Source organism: Vespa velutina, chromosome 22 (genome assembly GCF_912470025.1).
Source record: "Vespa velutina chromosome 22, iVesVel2.1, whole genome shotgun sequence".
Taxonomy (NCBI): Eukaryota; Metazoa; Arthropoda; class Insecta; order Hymenoptera; family Vespidae; genus Vespa; species Vespa velutina.
The window spans coordinates 1,168,725-1,187,500 of record NC_062209.1 but is presented as its reverse complement, the minus strand read 5'-3'; the positions used below and the strand labels follow the sequence as shown (position 1 = coordinate 1,187,500).

Sequence of the window (18,776 nt, the reverse complement as noted above, 5' to 3'; positions counted from 1 at the left end):
ACAAATACCCTCTATATAATAAAATAATTTTATTTATATTATAGTTCACGATTTTCTCGTGTAATCAGATAAACGTAATAAACATTCGTATAGAAATACGGATAGTCATTGGTTATTGGAAAAAAATTTGTGAGTATCACAGATAAAACTTTACTTTTATCATTCCGTCTCTCTCTCTCTTTCTCTCTCTCTCTCTCTCTCTCTCTCTCTCTCTCTTTCTATTTCTATATCTATCTGTATTTCTTTTATTAGAGATAAACTTTTGAAAAGTCCGTTTAATTTGTAGTCAGTAACCTTACTTCAGCAATTTTCAACTTAACTAATCTCATCGATTTTTCACAGTGGTACGGTGATATTCGAGGATATATTTCCTCACTTCCGTCCAATTAGTAAGATAATTTATAGTAATATCGAAGGAGAAACGAGGTCGAAAATGTTCTCTCGTGCGCGTATTTTAGTAGCATAAGCGCGTTAATAGAACGTTAGAGCGGCGGTAGAATTTCTGTTAGATATTTGTAATATGCGTATATATGTGTATATATATATATATATATATATATATACTTACATATATATATATTTCGACATACGAGTAACTCATATCGAAGAAACATATTTAATACGACGGTACCTTATCGTTGCTTTCACAGCAATAAGAATCGATTTTAATTAAACTTTTGAGAAAGTGATGGGGATTGGTTTAAGAAGGTATTAAGAAAAGGTATTATAATTAAATACGAAAATGAATTTTTCTCACCGAACGTGTAATAATCTTCCGAACTGACGTTGGATCATCCGTATAATAATCAAGAGATACGGCGTCGATTGGAGAACTTGCGGAATGAAATGCACGTTGATTATTAAGCAAACATTTATTCGGGTATCCTGGAATTCAGACATCTCGGATAGGATTTTCGGTTCCGTGGTCCGTGGTCCGTGGTACGTGGACCGACGCAAAATTGATTTTAATGTATCCTCATTCCAAAACCGTAACCACAACGAACATACCAATGGGTACAAGCGCGTGAAGATCTGGAATTTTAATATAACGGTTCTCGATCTCGATTGCACGAAAACTTAGTTCGGAGTTTGTTGAAGTTCGCTTCAAGTCTCGGTGCACCAGAATGCTCGTACGTCGTTAAAACCAGACACACGAACTAAAACACAGAGAAAGAGAGAGGGAGATAAATAGATAAATGGACGAATGTGTGTGCGTGCGCTCGTATATGTGTGTGTGTGTGTGTGAGAGAGAGAGAGAGAGAGAGAGAGAAAAAAGAAAAAGAAGCGAGGGGGAAAAGCTTATCGATTTTCGTCGACTCACACACACTTACATATATATATATATATATATATATATATATATATATATATATATATATATACACAACATGGATGGGGTTTGTAAATTCAACGGATTGCTTCGTGACCCATTCCAACTAACGTCTACTTACCACATCGTCGATTTTACCCAAGGGTCGGACCGAGGACGACCAGGACATGACGACGAAGAAGACGAAAACGACGGGGGGGTTACGAGATATGTATACATACATACATACATATATACATACTATACTGACTTACTCTGATATCTCTTGACTATCTCTAAACTGGATGCAAGGGGATGGAAGAATGAGGGAAAGATATCCGTATTAACACACAGCGGTCGCCTATTTCGTACGGCATACGCGCAATTCGTCCGATTAGATCGGATACGAAAAATAGGTCGTACCAAGATAGATAGAAAGAAAGAAGGAAGGAAGTAAGGAAGGTAGGGTGATATATACTCTTTGATCTATGTATATAAACTCAGAGCTCATATACTTTTTTCTTACCGAATATCGTATTATTGTTTATATAGAGAAAGATATATATACGAACTCTTTTTTTATTTCCTTTTTTTTGGAGGAAGAAGAAGAAGTAGAATAAGAAGAAGACGACGTAAAAGAAGAAGTAAAAAAAAAAAAGAAGTGTTGTACGATTTCGAACGAGAATGTTACGTGTCTTCGATTTCATTCACCTTCCATTATATTTTCTTTTTCTTCCTAATTCTTTTTTCATATACGGTTGGATTATCGAGACAGGCTTTATCGGCATTGAAGTTTCAGACAGCAACGATCTACGGGAAAGTACACGTCGTCCGTTGAATTTGATCTTTCCAGGTGAGATTGGAAGGGACTAAATTTATCTTTCTCTAGACGATGATTTTTATAAGACAGTATTGTTCTCTTTTAACCTTTTATTTCTCTCTTTCTTTTTCTCTTTCTCTTTCTCTCTCTCTCTCTCTCTCTCTCTCGATCTCCCTCGATCTCACTCGATCTCTTGTACCATGTCTATATCTTTCTTTTTCTCTTTTATATCTTTTCTTTATCCTCAGGAACAAAGTGGTGCGGAAGCGGAAACATTGCAATGGATTACGACGATCTTGGCCGATTCGCCGAGACCGATGCTTGCTGCCGCGAGCACGATTATTGCGACGATATTATCGAGGCTATGATGACCAAGCACAATCTGACAAACCCTTCCATCTATACAAGGTGGAACAATATTTCATTTCGGCGCTTATTCGTAACTATAGAGTATAGTTTTGTTTCTTTAAACGAAATTCGAAACGATCCAATCCGAAATATCATCTATATATTTTTTTTTTCTTTTCCTTCTTCTTCTTCTTCTTCTTCTTCTTCTTCTTCTTCTTCTTCTTCTTCGAACAAATTATCCCAAGACTGCATCAATTTTCTTTATTTCTTCATATCTCGTTAATATATATATATATATATATATATATATATATATATATATATATATTAATCAATAGTCCACATTATATATATATATATATATATATATAAATAAATGTAGGAGACAATAAGTCGATCTATCTATCGATCGATCGATTAATCCCTCGTTGAATCTTCTTCGTACTTATACGATTCTGATCATATATACGTAATTTTCATTCGTACGTAGTTCGTTAAAAAAAATACATTAATGATTGATTAACGAGTTTAACTACGTACTATACGTGGTATATGTATCCACTATATTGTTCGCTTGTCGTCCACACATCCCACATGGATTATCGAGCGACGTTACTTTTATTGCTTCCATATTCTACAGCTCGTGTCATCATTACGCGTGTCGTTTACACGCGTGCAGACGCACCGACGTGTCGTCTACGTTGTGCATCTCGTTTATTAGTTCGTTCCAACGAACTGGAATAAATGAATCGCAATGAAACTCCGGGTCATAGTGATCGCCAGCAGATACAATTTCAGTGTCATAAACAAAGAATTAATCTTTTTTAATTCTTTTGTTTTTTTGTTTGTTTCTCTTCTATATATATATTTTTTTTTCGTTTTTTATCCTTCGTATTTTTTTCTTTCTTCCTTTTTTTTTTTTTTTTTTTTTTTTTTTTTTTTTTCATCCCCGTAGAGAGAAGTCCCGAAAGTTATTGGCCATTACATCGTGATTAGCTACATTTTGATTCCACATTTATTATCGTCCTGCATTGATTTTCCAATTATACGTTCCGATTTTCCGTTAACCCCCACCCCCCACCCCCTTCCATCGTCTACAAATAACGACGATTTTGATCTATCTGACAAAAATATACATATAAAAAATATACATATAAAAAATATACATATAAAAAATATACATATAAAAAATATACATATAAAAAATATACATACACATAACAAAAATATAAATATAAATACATATAATGTTTAATCTATAGAAACAAAAAAAAAATTTATGATACAGAATGTTATATATGTACGTCGGAATGAGAGAATGTGTAATTTGTGAAGATTTGTGAGGATTTGTTTAAAAAATTTATGATGGTCAATAACGGACGACTTCTTTTTTCATTATTATTATTAATATTATTATTATTATTATTATTATTATTATTATTAAATACGTTATTAAAATTCAACATATTCCGTCGTAGATTGACACGAGCGTAGATACGATGTTTTATATATATATATATATATATGAGAGTATCAAAAGCGTGTTTCGCGTGACGAAAGATAATCTTTCGGGATCTACTTACTGTTCTCCCACGGGATATGAGAGAGGTTGTCGCGCGTATTCCAAGTTCTCCCTTTATCGATATTCAATAATTTAACCCTTCACCGTGTTCCTCCGGTGACCGATGACCATGGCGTTAGGTTGCATTGTTCCTGCGACGAGAAGTTCTATGACTGCCTCCAGCGTTCGGGTGACAAAATTGCTGGTAAGATCGGGTTCCTCTACTTCAATGTTTTGGACACGAAGTGTTTCCGCGAGGATTATCCGATTGTGAACTGCAAACGTTATGCGAAGTAAGTTCGCTTTTATATAATAAATACATATATAAATAATATGTTAATAAATATATCTAGATATTAAATAGATACTATTTCTATCTCTATAGAATAATTTCTATAGAGATTATTCTATGATGCGAGATACATTGAAATTTTAAGGTACTCTAAAGTAATTTTTTTCTTTTTTTACTTTTCTTTCTTTTCTTTTTCCACTAGAAAACTAAAAGCTAATATGACTTATCAAGATGATCGTTTATTCTCTGGTGTATACTTAATATGAACATTTTTCTTTTTTTTAACGTTTCAACGTCACCCACGATTGGCATATAGCCGGTGTGAACGATCCTTCAGGGATCTGTTTTACCAACTGAAAAATGCTTGTCGATGTGAAAAAAAATTGCACTGGAGGGTGTAGACTGTAGACTGGAAAATGATGAGAAGCTAGGACACGGGAAGTAGTCGTCGTCGTTGTCGTCGTCGTCGTTGTCGTTCGTTCAACGTTAAAAAATCGTTAAGTACATTAGATCGGTCGAGTAAGAAACACGAGGAATCACTTTGACGCGTTGTCGTGCGTGAAGAAATCTCATAGGCCACCCGACGAGAGACCAGTAGAGACATTGTCTCGATAAAGAGGAAAGAGCATACCTATTTTTTTTTTCCTGACGTAGTTTCTTGTTAGAACGTTCAAAAGAAAGAAAGCATCTACTCTCAAACGAAAACACATCCTTCGTTGGATGTCCTGACTGTTCTATTCGTCATTCCCTTTTGAAAATCCAATGAACGATGGATCTTTGGTTTTCCCTTTTTTCTTTTATTCCTTTATTTCTTTTTTTTTTCCTTTCTTCGAAGGACACTCACCATGAGTCGCGTCGTTCATTGTTCCTCATCTCAGTTGGGTCATTCTTGCATCTCAGGGATTTTCTAAGGAACAGAACAGATCTCTAAGAAATCGTTAACGTTAGACCGTGCAATCATGACGACGACGTTTCGAAAAGTATCTCTATGTGTACGTAGTAGTATGTGATTATGTTAAGAATTAAGTGACAATAGTTTTAATTTTCTTGTGTAAGTAGTTTTTCAAAGAAAAGAAAAGAGAAGGGAAAAAAAGAAAAGAAAACAAATTAAGAGACCTTAGAACTTGAATGGACCTAGTATCTAGATACGTATATATATATATACCATACACACACACACACACATTCGCACGGCACAACGAGCTCTTTCGACGGTGCTATTTTCACGAAACTACCAACCCGGAAAATTTTCCAGTTGCGATAACGCGTTCTTTAAACATACAACATTCTTCTTCGGAAGTAATATCGCAAAGACGACAAAACTCAGTTCCCTTAGGTCAGAAGTAAGAAAAAAAGGAATAGCCATAAGAATTCTTTGCCAAAAACATTTCTACGGAAATAATCTTCTTGAAAGTATCGCGTTGATCTTTTGTAGTGAATTTTGTAATAGAACGAGCTTTCGCGGATATCTCCTCGATAATGCCTCGATAAGACCACGAGAGGTAGAGATTACGAGAGTTAGGCTTGTCCTTTCAAGGGCACGGTGTGCCGCGTGAAATTCTATAGAGAAAGAGATAGACAGAGAGAAAGAGAAAGAGAGAGAAAGAGAGAGAGAGAGAGAGAGAGAGAGGGGGATAGAGTTTAAAGGACGATGTGCTAACGACCCTTGGCAGTTATCCTAGACGGTGTTTGGAGTACGAACTGGACGAGAGCCAAACGAAGAGGTATCAGTGGTTCGACGTGCCTCTATATGCCAAAACGACGATGTTCCACGATATCAACGACGTCAATCCGATCGAATTCGCGCATTCTCACAACTGAACGCGTTTGGCCATAAGCGAGTAGTTCTATCTATAGAAGAGCAAGCAAGAGATAAAGAGGACAAGAGAGAGAGAGAGAGAGAGAGAGAGAGAGAGAGAGAGAGAGAGAGAGAGAGGCGGATAAAGAAGGACAACAAACCGGATTACGTTCTTGAAAACCATCACTGAGAACATTTTTTTTTTTTTGCTTTTCCTTTCTCGTTCTTTTTTTTTCCCCTTTTCCTTTTTCTTTTGCTTTCCTTTCAATTTTTTCCCCCATTTTTTCACCTTTGTCTAAGTCGAATGAGTTCATGTCTGAGATTTTTCGGATATATATATATATATATATATGTATGTATGTATGTATGTATGTATGTATGTATGTATGTATATATGTATGTATGTACGTATGTATGTATGTATGTATGTATATACGTATGATACGCTTTAATAAAATATTATCACGTCGGTGAGCTCCATTTCATTTACGAGCTCACTCGTCAGAACGACGTCGCGCCTTTTTACGCGGTCAACACGTTTACTATTCATGGTCTATTAACGATTTGTCCTGTCAGACGATTATTCAGATTCCGTACGGTCGCTTTTCTAAATATATTTCTATATACGTATATCTATATATATATATATATATATATATATATACAATATATATATATATATATATATATATATGCATTTATGTATGTATGTATGTATGCATATATGTATGCGCAATCGCAATTCATTATGTACGCAAAGGGGAAATAAAAGTAATTAAATGGCATAACAGGGAGAAATAATTAATACTGATATTTTGTTATCTTTTCCCTTTCTTTTTCTTTTCCTTTTTTCTTTTCTTTTTCTTTTTTTTTTTTTTTTCTTTTTTTTTTTTTCTTTCTCATTCACTGCACTATCCGTTATCAATATGGTAGGAAGATCGTTCGTTCGTTCGCTGAGTAATCCTATCTCGATGAGATAATAACAGAAAGGAGTCCTTAACGAACGTGACTTCATGAATTTTCAAGATTGTGCCGACATTCCTAGTCGTCGAGTAATATAATTTTTTCTTTTCTATCCTTCTTTCTTTTCCTCTTTTTTTTTTCTTTTTTTTTTTTTTTTTTTCGTATAACTCGTTCCTCGTACCCGTTCTTTCACCTAAAGAAAATTAAATGTAGTCGCGAAATTGGAATAATGCATGAGCCGAAAAAGCATCGAAATGTTGCGGTTACTCGCGTGAAAAACTATGCTAACGAGGAAAAGGGGTGAAAGAATTGGGCGAGGTGGACGCATAGGGATAGTGGGTGGAATCGGGTGGGAAGGTGGGGTGGGGGGAGGGGGGTTATGAACGCACGGGAGAGAGAAAAGAAAAAGGAACAAAAAAGAAATATATGCACGCTCGTTTAACATCATTATAATTTACGCATCGTTGGTCGAATTAACTTTTTTCTTTTTTTTTTTTTTTTTTTTTTTATTATTATTATTATTATTATTATTATTATTATTATTATTTTCTCTCGATCTTTGTTTTTCTTTATTTCTCTCTCTCTCTCTCTCTCTCTCTCTCTCTCGTTTGCAAGACGAAATTTTAAGTAGTACGAAAAAATTACTCATCAAGATAAGCCTAATATAATTTGCAAAAATAATGATGAGAACTCTTTTTCGATACACTCGATAACAATTATCGTGTATATATATATATATATATATCTATATATATGTATATATGCGAAGTGTGAAGATACGAGAGTGTAAAAGGAGTTGTTAAAAATTATTCAATTACTCAAATGGATCGAAGAATTATCATCTTGCCGCTGTGGTTATTATGCAAATAGATTCGCAAGGCCGAGAGAAAGAGATTTAAGGAGAATGAAGAAGTGCAGAGGATAGAAGAGAAGGATAGAAAAGGAGGAAGTAAAGAGTAAAATAAGTGGCATGGAGTAGGATAAGCGAAGGCAAAAAGGGTGAAAGAGAAGGAAAGAGAGTAGTAGAAGTTGGTGAACGGCCGGGTGAGCGGGAATGGGAGGGAGATTTCATGGTCCTCCTTTTCTCCGCGTTTTCCACCACCATTTTACGTGAAGGCGAGCGTGGGCAGCTGGCGCTTACTCGGGGATTTACGATAAAATTTATGTTCGATTCGAGCTTGAGCCTCTCACCATGCCCTGCCGTTCCTCATGCCGATTTACAACTGGTCCTCCTCACCTCCTCCTCCTCTTCATCCTCCTCTTTCTCTTATCTTCTATTCCTACTCCTACTCCTCTTTTCTCACCTTTGCATCTTCCAAGTTTAAACTCTCAAAGAGGTACGTACGTACTTACCATCTACCTTCACAAACTTTCCTACCAGTCGGGGGACACTCTTTTCCATGACTGTTTCAAACGAAATGTTCTAACGTTGCGAACGTACATATGTACATAAATCTATCCCTTCGTATCGTCTCGAAAGAAAACGAAAGAGTTAGAAAAAGAATTAAAAAAATATCTATATATATATATATATATATATATATATATATATATATTATATATATATATATAGATAGATAGATAGAAGAGAGAGAGAGATTTTTTTAATCGCTGTTCCTTCATTAAAAATTTTTCTACATAACTAAAGAATTTTTCTCTCCAACTTTTAAACTGTTAAAGCTATTGATCATCAAGGATAATTATGACGTCATTATAATATACACTGATTATCTAAATAATATTAAATTTTAATCTTATATACTTCTTTCAACGAAAAAAAAAATAAAAAAATAAAAAAATAATCTTTCTCAATTTCGTCCACTTCATGTAGATAATATTTCCTGGTATATATATATATATATATATATATATATATATATATATATATATATATCGGAGAGAGAGAGAGAGAGAGAAAAGAGAGAAAGAGAGAGAGACATTTTTAAAGTGGACTTCAAACTAACAAGACGACGAGCTACGAACGCCCTGAACGTTTCTCGGCATTTTTTAAACTCGAGAAGAATGATCGTCCCGACGATGTCGACTTTTTCCAGAATAAATCATTCGTTTGGAAGTCTTCTGGACACGAAGGTTCCAAGATAAATAGCGATTCGAACGTCGACGCTCATTTTTCGGCGAAAGAAGAAAGTACGAGTTAATGATTGGCACGAACTTTTATCGAACTTTCAATTTTCTCTCTTTCTCTCTCTCTCTCTCTCTCTCGTTTCTTCTTCTTTTTCTTTTTCCTTTTTATTATTTTTTATTTTTTCTTTTTTCTTTTTTTTTTTTTTTTTTTTTTTTTTCGTTTCTTCAAACTCTTTCACAACCTTTAATTTCAGAATTCGTTACGAGAGGATGCACGAGGTTGCTCCGTTTTATTCGCATTCCAACGGCGTTTAAAGTACGCCCAAGCGATGTGATGATTAAATGCCCCGACGACGTTGCAGATGTCGTAACAGAATTTGTCACGTTATACACGTTGTAATTAAATGTCGTCGTTTTTGGAATTAATGAAAGTAGACCGTTCGTTCGGTGACCTCCAACCCCTTTCTCGTTCCAAAACCACACCGAACACACACCACATAGCTCGCCACATCGTCCGTAACACTTTATCCTTTCTCGTTCTTCTTCTTCTTCTTCTTCTTCTTCTTCTTCTTCTTCTTCTTCGTCGAATTATCTTCGCAAAAAGAAAAAAAAAAAAAAGAAACAGGAAAGGAGAAAAAAAGGAACAAAAGGATGAAAAAGATTTTTTATTTATCTCTCTCGATATAGAAAATCTCTATCGACGATATATCGAGGAATTTAGTATCATCGATATATCGATCAAAGAGAGATTGAAGAGGATTGAGAGATGGAGATGGTTGAGGAGGGAGTGGGGTTGGAATGGGAGAATGGAGGTATGCGGTAACGTTACCGTACATTTGCGCGCTTGTATAACAGAAATCTCAGTCGATAAACTTGCTACTTTCGTTGGGAGAAATGTAAGAAGGAAGAAAGTGTCTCCCCTTTCGGAGCGTATCTACGGAAAACTTTGTTATGCGAAATGAATATCCAGTATATAGGGGAAAGTTTGCTAGAAGAAGAAGAACGAAAGAGATAGAGAGAGAGAGAGAGAGAAAGCGAGAGAGAGAGAGAGAGAGAGAGGAAAGGAAGAAGTTACTGGATGCAAAACTTTTTAACACAAAAGGCGCGGCTATCAACCATATTGTTCCGTAACGATTTCGAAAGTCTCCCCACCCCTCCCCTTCCCCCGAGAGGTGGATAGCTCGTACGATTCCGTCCAAAGTTTCGCGAATTATTTCATAGGATTAGATGTAACAAACAACGAGTAATATGCATATCTATAATGCCGTAAACACAATGAAGTTACAATACGTTTCAAACAAATTATTAATGATAGCGTATAAAAGAGAGAAAGAGAGAGAAAGGGTGAGAAGTGAATTAGAATTGTTTTAGTATAAATAATAGAATGCAAGAAATACAATATATATATGTTTGTTCTCGGTTATCGTTTAACTATCGATCGCATAATTAGAGTATACGTTTCAACTAGGTATGTACGTAGACACTCCTTGGTGTCAGAGCAAATCCGGAGAAATTGCTTGTCAAAGCCGAGGGCTTCGCGTGGACACTATGATCCAAAGGGGTGGTAGACTCTACGCTATTATGGTGTAATCTCTATTCAGAACCGCCAACAAGTTTGCCAACGTCGCACGATGTAAGCGCCACGGGGCACCTATAAGACCCGTTAACAGAACGGCACTAACGTCGTTTATATTCAAGGGCTGAATTCTCGGGACCATGCGAGAATTACGGGCCGCTAAAGGCAACCGTGTTTCGAAACCCTCACTTCCGATACTATCACAAGATTTTCAAGTATATTATACTATATAGGTATCGAATTTTCTACGAATAAATAAACACAAAGTACGAAATGGCTTTTCGTTAGACATTTTCATCTGTATATCTTTTTATTTACGTAAAGAAAAGAAAAAAAAAAAAAAATAGAAAACAAAAAAAAAATAAAAATGAAAGGACAAACGAAATTATATTTTAGCATAAATGGGAATAAAAATGAATGATATCGGATGAGAAATTTAAAATGGCATTTAAGAAATATCGTTGTCGTTTGTAAAACATTGAGAATTAAGAGGAATTATATATACATATATATAATATATATTAGGTTGGAAACTATGAAACGGGCGTTGAATGAAAATAAAAAAACTAAACAAAAACGCCCGTTTCATAGTTTCCAACCTAATATATATATATATATATTATTTATTATATATATAATATAATAATATATATAATAATATATATATATATAATATAATAATATATAATATATATAATCTCTTTTACTCTTCTCTGTTTTTTTTTTTTTTTTATTCTTTTTATCTTTTTTTTTTTTCGTAATAAAGCATCCATCTATCGCATACAGATCGATGTGCACCGATCGAACAAGGCAATTTTCTTGGATCGATCGTAAGTTATAAGTCAGGAACTAGGTCCCGGTCACTACTAAGCGTACTATGAATAGATCCGTATTTCTTTTCAAAGCTTAGGTATAGTTACGTTTCAGGCACACGTGTCTTAAGATTAATCGAGTCGCTGGAGCACCGATGAAGCTTAAGTTTCAAATTCAATATCTCTCTACCTTCGCAAGTAGTAGTAACAAGGAGGAAGCTTATAAGGGTATACCAACGTGATACCTTTATTGAGGCTGGTGAAAATGAAAAATTTTACGAGACCGAACTACTATTGTTCCACTAAAATCGTAAAACTTGACATGAGAAATATATCCTTCGAAATTCTAATGATTTATATAACAATAAGGATGAAATTGTTATTAACGTGTCAATTGATTCGATTAATATATATATATAATCGAATAAAAAAAAAAAAAATATATATATATATAACCCTGATCTGTAAATTTAAAAATCATTATTCAAAATAGTTCATTTCGATGATCGTTATATCCCCATGAGAATCAATATTCACGAAAGCGGAAAAGTATTTCTAAATGTCTGCCGAAGCGGAATGAAATTGCTGATGCGCTTGGTTTACAAGAACAACGTCCCGATGTATAACCCCTTGATCCTAAGCATCGTTCTTCTCGGAATGCAAATTTAACCCTTACTCATGCAAGCTTACCAACTTACATACGATGCGATAGAGACTTATTCGAGCTTTTTCATCATCAATCATGTTACATCGAAATATATAAATACGTAAATACCTAAAGGCATAAAAAATATTGAATCCGACGAGGTACGGAATCAAGGAAAACGAAAAAGAAAAAATCAAATAAAATAATTGATTTCCGGGAAATTTTTAATATAGTATAAAATGTATATATTTTTTTGATTACAGATGTTGCGGCATCGGTGGAGGTCCATTTCGAGAACAAAGATGGCGGATTCTTTTTGAAGCACACACCAAGACCCTATTACCCGTCTCGAACGGATACAATACCAGCGATAGCTGCGTCATCGACGGGTACAGGTGCAAGCATATCGGCATCGAACAGTGCTGGTTCAGTACCATCGCCACCACCAGGCTCGGTTTTATCAATAGACAAGTTCACCGTCTTTCAAACTAGCGAACCAGTGTCAGTTAGAGCGAGCTATGGTCCTTTCAGTACGAAGCAGACGGTACCAGCCCGTTATATCGTACCCGATCCATTGGACGCTTTACCAGGACCTGAGACCAGACGCAATTTAACAGCCGCGACGATAATGGACGCTCAAGAATTGGGCGCAAGACATTTGGACATGTCGGCGCATTTAGTTGGTAACAGCGTCCCCAGAGATTCTCCGGTTCTTCGGGTTTTATTCCACGCTGGAAGTGAGGCCGGTGGTAGAAGACAATTGCTCCTTGCTCGTCATCAAAGGGTCTGCGTTGTTCTCCATGCTAGTTTGGCGACACCCTTGAGGAATTTAAATAATAACGGAAGAAGGGAATATTCTAGTAACTCCGGTTCTTCTTCGACGTCATCGTCGTCATCGTCATCATCATCGTCATCGTCGTCGTCGTCATCGTCGTCGTCGTCGTCGTCGTCGTCATCGTCGTCTTCGTCGTCGGGATCGTCATCCTCATCCTCATCAACCTCAACTAACACTGCCCTAACGGCAGCATGTAGCCCGGACGGTGAGAACGGCGTTTGCTTGGCCCAAATCACAATACCAGCGGATTGGTGGGCTCCTCTACCTCCTCCTGATGCATCCGGACGCGTCAAGGTCGCAAAGAGCTTGCCGAGGCTCGTACAAGTCGCTTACTCCGTACTGGAACCACGTACCGAGGACGTTGCCTCTGGCAATTCAGACGGTGGGGCAGCTTTCTGCCGGCCAAGAGTGCAAATTCAACCGGTGACGCCACTCGGCCAAGTGCCCCTTGCGCCAAATCGTGCGGCCTACAAGGAGCTCAAGGCCGACGATTCTCTCACGCTACTCGTACCTCATGGCCCGTTATATCCCAGATCGAGGCTACACGTTCCGGCCTTCCTACATCCGGCCAAGCTGACAGATCTCAGACAGGAACGCCCACCTTTGGTCGTAGCAGTCTATCTCAGGTACGTTCGTCTCTTTCTCTTTTTTTCTCTCTCCCTCTATTTCTCTCTCTCTCTCTCTCTCTCTCTCTCTCTCTCTCTCTCTCTCTTTTACCTGAAAATTTGCGTAACTTTAAAAGCGTTACTAAAAAGGAAAAAATGTAGAGTACTTGCAACAAAATTTCTTACCTTTTTACGATCTTTAAACGAGCATCTCTCATTCTTTAACCGGGGCTTTTATAAAGTCGTAAATTATAAATACCTTAGTAAGAATTTAAAGGCAAAATATCGAGGTTCCTTCCGTTATAAAAAGAAAGGGAGATAGATAGACAGGTAGAGAGAGAGAGAGAGAGAGAGAGAAAAAGAAAGAGAGAGAGAGAGAGAGAGAGAGAGAGAGAAAAAGAAAGAGAGAGAGAGAGAGAGAGAGAGAGAGGTGAAGGAAGAATATCTCGAGTCGACTTTACATTGTAACTCCTTGATTCACGCGAATAAAGCCAACCGACTTTTCTTTTTCTCCTTCCTGATACGCTCCGTTTCTCCTGATTCTTCTCATTTTTATTTGGATAAAAATCATTGCGGTCCTGCGCCAAGGGTTCGTTCTTTCGTTCTTTCGTTCAACTAGCGTTCACAGATCTCACGTCGTGCGTATTTCTCAAGAAACTCGCTCCGTTCCGTCACGTTCCCTGGAGCACTTGCCGTTCTTCGTCTTCCAAGATTTCGCGTTAAGCTTGAGCACCTGTAACGTGTAGATATATAAGTAATATTTCTGAAACGTTTCTACCACGTTTTTCTACTTCTCCCTCTCTCTCTCTCTCTCTCTCTCTCTCTTTCTTTGTCTTTTTCTTTCTATCTCTCTCTTTTTCCTTTCATTTATCTTTTTTTCTCACCGTTTATCGATTTACGAGATTACCTAATAATACGAAGAGTATCAATGCAAAAAGAAAAGAAATTTTCTAATCGGATAAATCATTAAATCGTTATTTGTCTATGTAAGTACTTTTAACGTTTCTCTCGTTAAGAAATCGATAAGTCCCGAGAAAGGAAAGATGACTACGTACGAGGCCAGCGCCTCTACCACATTTACAACGTCTAATGCTATCTGCATTTCTACCAATCCGCGTGAGAAACGCAACATCCGGTTAGGAAAAGTGACGTAGTCGTCGTCTTCTTCTTCTTCTTCTTCTTCTTCTTCTTCTTCTTCTTCTTCTTCTTCTTCTTTTCCTCCTTCTTCTTCTTCTTCTTCTTTGACGTTGTCATCGGCTACGGAACAGTTTGACGTGACCCGTTTCAATGGCGATACCACAATGGATAAGCGAACTCAACGTTATCGGTTACGTAGACAGACAGCCAGAGGTGGAGGAGAAAAGGTCAAGCGAGGTCATCGAAAGTTAAGATCATTTTCATCATTTTTGCATCGGATCATCTTTAAATAAGAGAATAAAAATAAAAAGATAAAAAGCGAAACAGAGACAAAGAGAGAGAGAAAAAGAATGAGAAAGACATATATATATATATATATATATATATATATATATATATGTGTATATAATATTGATTAGCCAGACTACAAAGATATTTCGAACGTTACGTAGCAGTGGGCAGTTTGATCATTCGAGTGATCTTTATGTAAATGGGATCAGCAGGCTAGCCGGAAATAACTCAATCCAAATGTTGTAATTGCCTAGCAAACGCAGCCCCATTGAGAGAGAGAAAAAGAGAGAGAGAGAGAGAGAGAGAGCCTAATTTAGTCCCGCTTGAGCTCCATTTAACGTCGCAACCCCATTCTTTCTTTCTTTCTTTCTTTCTTTCTTTCTTTTTCTTTCTTTCTTCTCTCCCTCCCTCCCTCTCTCTCTCTCTCTCTCTCTCTCTCTCTCTCTCTCTCTCTCTCTTTCTCTATTCTCCTTCTCATTTTCTCCGCACCCCTAATACCTCACCGCAGCCATTCATTTCTTTATCCCCCTCGAACATAATACCGCATTAGCCGTTTCCCGCGTTAACCGCGTACACACGACGACTTTCTACGCACGACAATGCGAGAGAATCGTTTACCCTTTTAACGCCGGTACTCCTATATGCGTGACATTTTATTATTCGTAAGCTACTTTAGATTTATAAAAAAAAAAAAAAAAAAGAAAAGAAAAAGGAAGAAAGAAAAAAGAAATTAAGGCCACTTCAGTCAATGCACATGATCTCTCGAATACCCTCGCAAAAATGTCCATTTTATTATCTACGTAAGAAAATGATACGAGATAGAATTCTAACGGGATGGATCGTCGTAAATATTACATACGAAGTTATCGCTTACATTCTCGATCATAGAATAGATATCGGTTCGTAAATTATCCCTTAGCATTGACGATAAATCAAAGAAACTTTTAAAACAAACGGCCCGATAACATTTATCGAATTTCCCCTTACCCCCCTTACCCCCCCCTCCCCCTCCCCCCTCGCCGCCGCCCTTATTCCCCAACCTATCCCACCCCATCCCCTACCACTCTTTTCCTATCTACGTTCCGGTTTACCGTTTGTGGTAACAGAACACGCTCAATCAAGAATCATTATTTCCATTTAAATGAGTTTACTCTTTTAACTCGTTAAACATCGTAAAATTAATAAATGATATTAATTCATTTGTTTAGTTATAACATGAAATCTCGTAAAGTCAAATAAAGTCTCATAAGGATGTATCAATCGATATGATAGATTTGATTCCGTTGTTAATAGCGATGAAATATTTAAATTTAATTGATTATAATTAAAAATTTAATTCGACGATTTCTCGTCGTACGTTCGTTAGTTCATTAATTAATTAATTCGATAATACGTTAAAACATTACAAATTAATGAAATATCTGATTTGTATAAGTCATAGTAATAAATAATAATATTTCCAAGGATCGTCCCGACGTTTCCTTTAACGCAAATAGATACCGGAGTATTGTGAATTACCATATTTCATTTTATATAAAGATCTTCCTTTTTCTCGATTCTCGAGAGCAAGCTTTTCAAGTAATAGAATCTACCTAGCGTAGCTACCTAACGTACCTATCTACCTATCTATCTACCTACCTACCTACCTACCTAACGTATCTACTTACCTACCAGCCATTTATTTGTATTCACAGACGGAAGGGCCAACGAGTTTGTACGAACTCTATGTAAGATTCGTTGGTATTGTTGACTTTTAAAGGAGTGGTTAGGGAGGAGAGGTGTTGGGGGTGGGGCGAGGCGGGGGGGGGGGTTGGGAACGACAACTTAACGACGTATCGCACTAATTTATTCCCAACGATAGAAATTTTCTTCCGGGCAAGTTAAGTCATAGTTAAGGAACTATTAAGTACTTGTTAAACGAATCGTCGCAAGTTTAAACTCGCGCCCGCAAGTCGCGCCCGAGTTCTCGAGGCTTTAACCGAGAACGTGGCAGACAAAGTATTAACCCGCAATGCGTCGAGTTCTAACAGTATGGATATGCATAGTATAATCCATTGCAACTATCACAATTCTTGGTTATCGATAATAATCGTATATTTTATGATTGTGGATAAAACTTTATAAATGTCTATAAAGTTTTGACGTCGACAATTATTCGATAAAAATACGAAAATAAAATGTTTATTTTTTTTTTTTTTTTTATATATATTCGATTGCTCTCGAATCATAATAGGAATATTTTTTTTTCTCTTCAAATTATTATTATTATTATTATTATTATTATTATTATTATTATGTATGTATAGCTCTATCGTTTATAGGATATTTATAAATAATTGTATCTATCATTAAACGTTCACGTCATATTCCCGTAAACTTATAAATAGTACTGAATACGATCGAATTTATAAAAGTTAGAACGATTAATTTAAATAGTACTTGGATAATATGTAACGAGGTCAACGCCTAAAGGTTAACTTTAAATTTTCCTTGCTTCGAAATAAGAAAAAAGAAATGTATCGGGGTAAAATAAAATGTTGAAAAATCAACGATATATTCTACTCGATTTTAAAAGAAAATTTGATAGACGATCGATGTCACGATCCAATGGAATCTAAGTTAACCATCTCTCTCTCTCTCTCTCTCTCTCTCTCTCTCTCTCTTTCTCTCTCTGAAGACGATTCTATCCTGAAGAAGATCGAAAAGTTTCTTACCTTTTTCCAAGTTGTATTGGCGGTTGTAGTAGAGTCCGCTTTGACGCTTATTTTTTTTCTTTTTTTTTTTTCTTCTCTTTTTTTTATCTCCCCTCTCCCATTTCTACTAGAACTACTAGAATTTATTTCGGAAATGTGTTTGACTCTTCGTCAGTCGACGTATAACGATTCGACGACGAGGAAAACGCGATCAAAAGACAGAAAATAAATATTCTTCGAGTAAGAGCTTCAGTTTGGATCCTCGAGTTTCTACTCTTAGAGATAGTTACTATCGTTGGCGTCGCATAGACGCGTTGTTCCTACTCTCTTCCGCCTTCCTCGCATTCGTAAGCTCGCGTGTAATAACGACCCCGTGACCCGGCTCGCGCGAATTGGAGCGTAAGTTCCTCAGAAGGCACGAGCCTCGAGCGAACGATTCAAGACGATCATATATTTCCTTGCCTCGCGAATAAAAGAGAGAGAGAGAGAGAGAGAGAGAGGGAGGGAAGGAGGGAGAGAGAGAGAGAGAGAGAGAGAGAGAGCATTCTTCTAAAATTGTAAAAATGGAATCGAGATGAGCCATTTCCGATTTCTTTTTTCATTTTTTTGCCTTCCTTTCTTTCTTTTCCCTCTCTCGTCAGTTATGAGAATCACACTCGAGCTCAATAATTCGACCTTTCGAGCTTTCTTCGAGGAACCTTCGAGATCGATCTTTTTTGTCCTTTTTCTTTTCTTTTCTTTTCTTTTTTTTTTCTTTTTTCTTTTTTCATTTCCCCTCCCACCCCTCTCACCCCCCTCCACGACGAATTTCTTTGTTCCAACTCCGTCAGTGATATGATAAAAGTACTACCGTAAATCTTACAAGTAGGATGATAGTACATACATACATATATACGTATATACGTAGATTTTGGTATCTCCTAACTGAGAAAGACACCTGAAAGACTTTTCAAAGTTTTTTTTTTCTTTTTCTTTTTTTTTCTTTTTTTTTTTTTTTTTGTAAGT

General features: G+C 36.5%; 1 protein-coding gene and 2 long non-coding RNA genes across 7 annotated transcripts in view; 1 reads left to right on the top strand and 2 right to left on the bottom strand.

Annotated features, from left to right (window-relative positions):
* The window catches only part of LOC124956571, a 35,241-nt gene extending 34,094 nt beyond the window's left edge, over positions 1-1,147 (bottom strand). The window contains exon 1 of the long non-coding RNA XR_007103301.1: positions 758-1,147. This is a non-coding gene — a long non-coding RNA (uncharacterized LOC124956571). The remainder of the gene's footprint in view (positions 1-757) is intronic.
* The window catches only part of LOC124956567 (transmembrane protein 132C), a 94,632-nt gene that overhangs the window by 57,731 nt on the left and 18,125 nt on the right, over positions 1-18,776 (top strand). For 2 of the 3 annotated variants that reach the window (XM_047512535.1, XM_047512534.1), the window contains exon 2: positions 12,474-13,671. In XM_047512535.1, coding sequence (XP_047368491.1) covers positions 12,474-13,671 — 1,198 coding nt within the window. Of the gene's footprint in view, positions 1-4,207; positions 4,332-12,473; positions 13,672-18,776 lie in introns of those variants that run through there. The other variant, XM_047512536.1, reaches the window with a different exon arrangement.
* Positions 12,430-18,169, bottom strand: LOC124956570. Of its 3 annotated transcripts, none has more exons than XR_007103298.1 (3): positions 17,793-18,169; positions 13,557-15,070; positions 12,430-13,440 (listed from the first exon to the last, which is right to left on the bottom strand). It is a non-coding gene; the product is annotated as an uncharacterized LOC124956570 (long non-coding RNA). The 3 variants fall into 3 exon arrangements; XR_007103299.1 differs by having other exon boundaries at positions 12,430-13,762; positions 13,837-15,070; XR_007103300.1 differs by having other exon boundaries at positions 12,430-14,383; positions 14,558-15,070.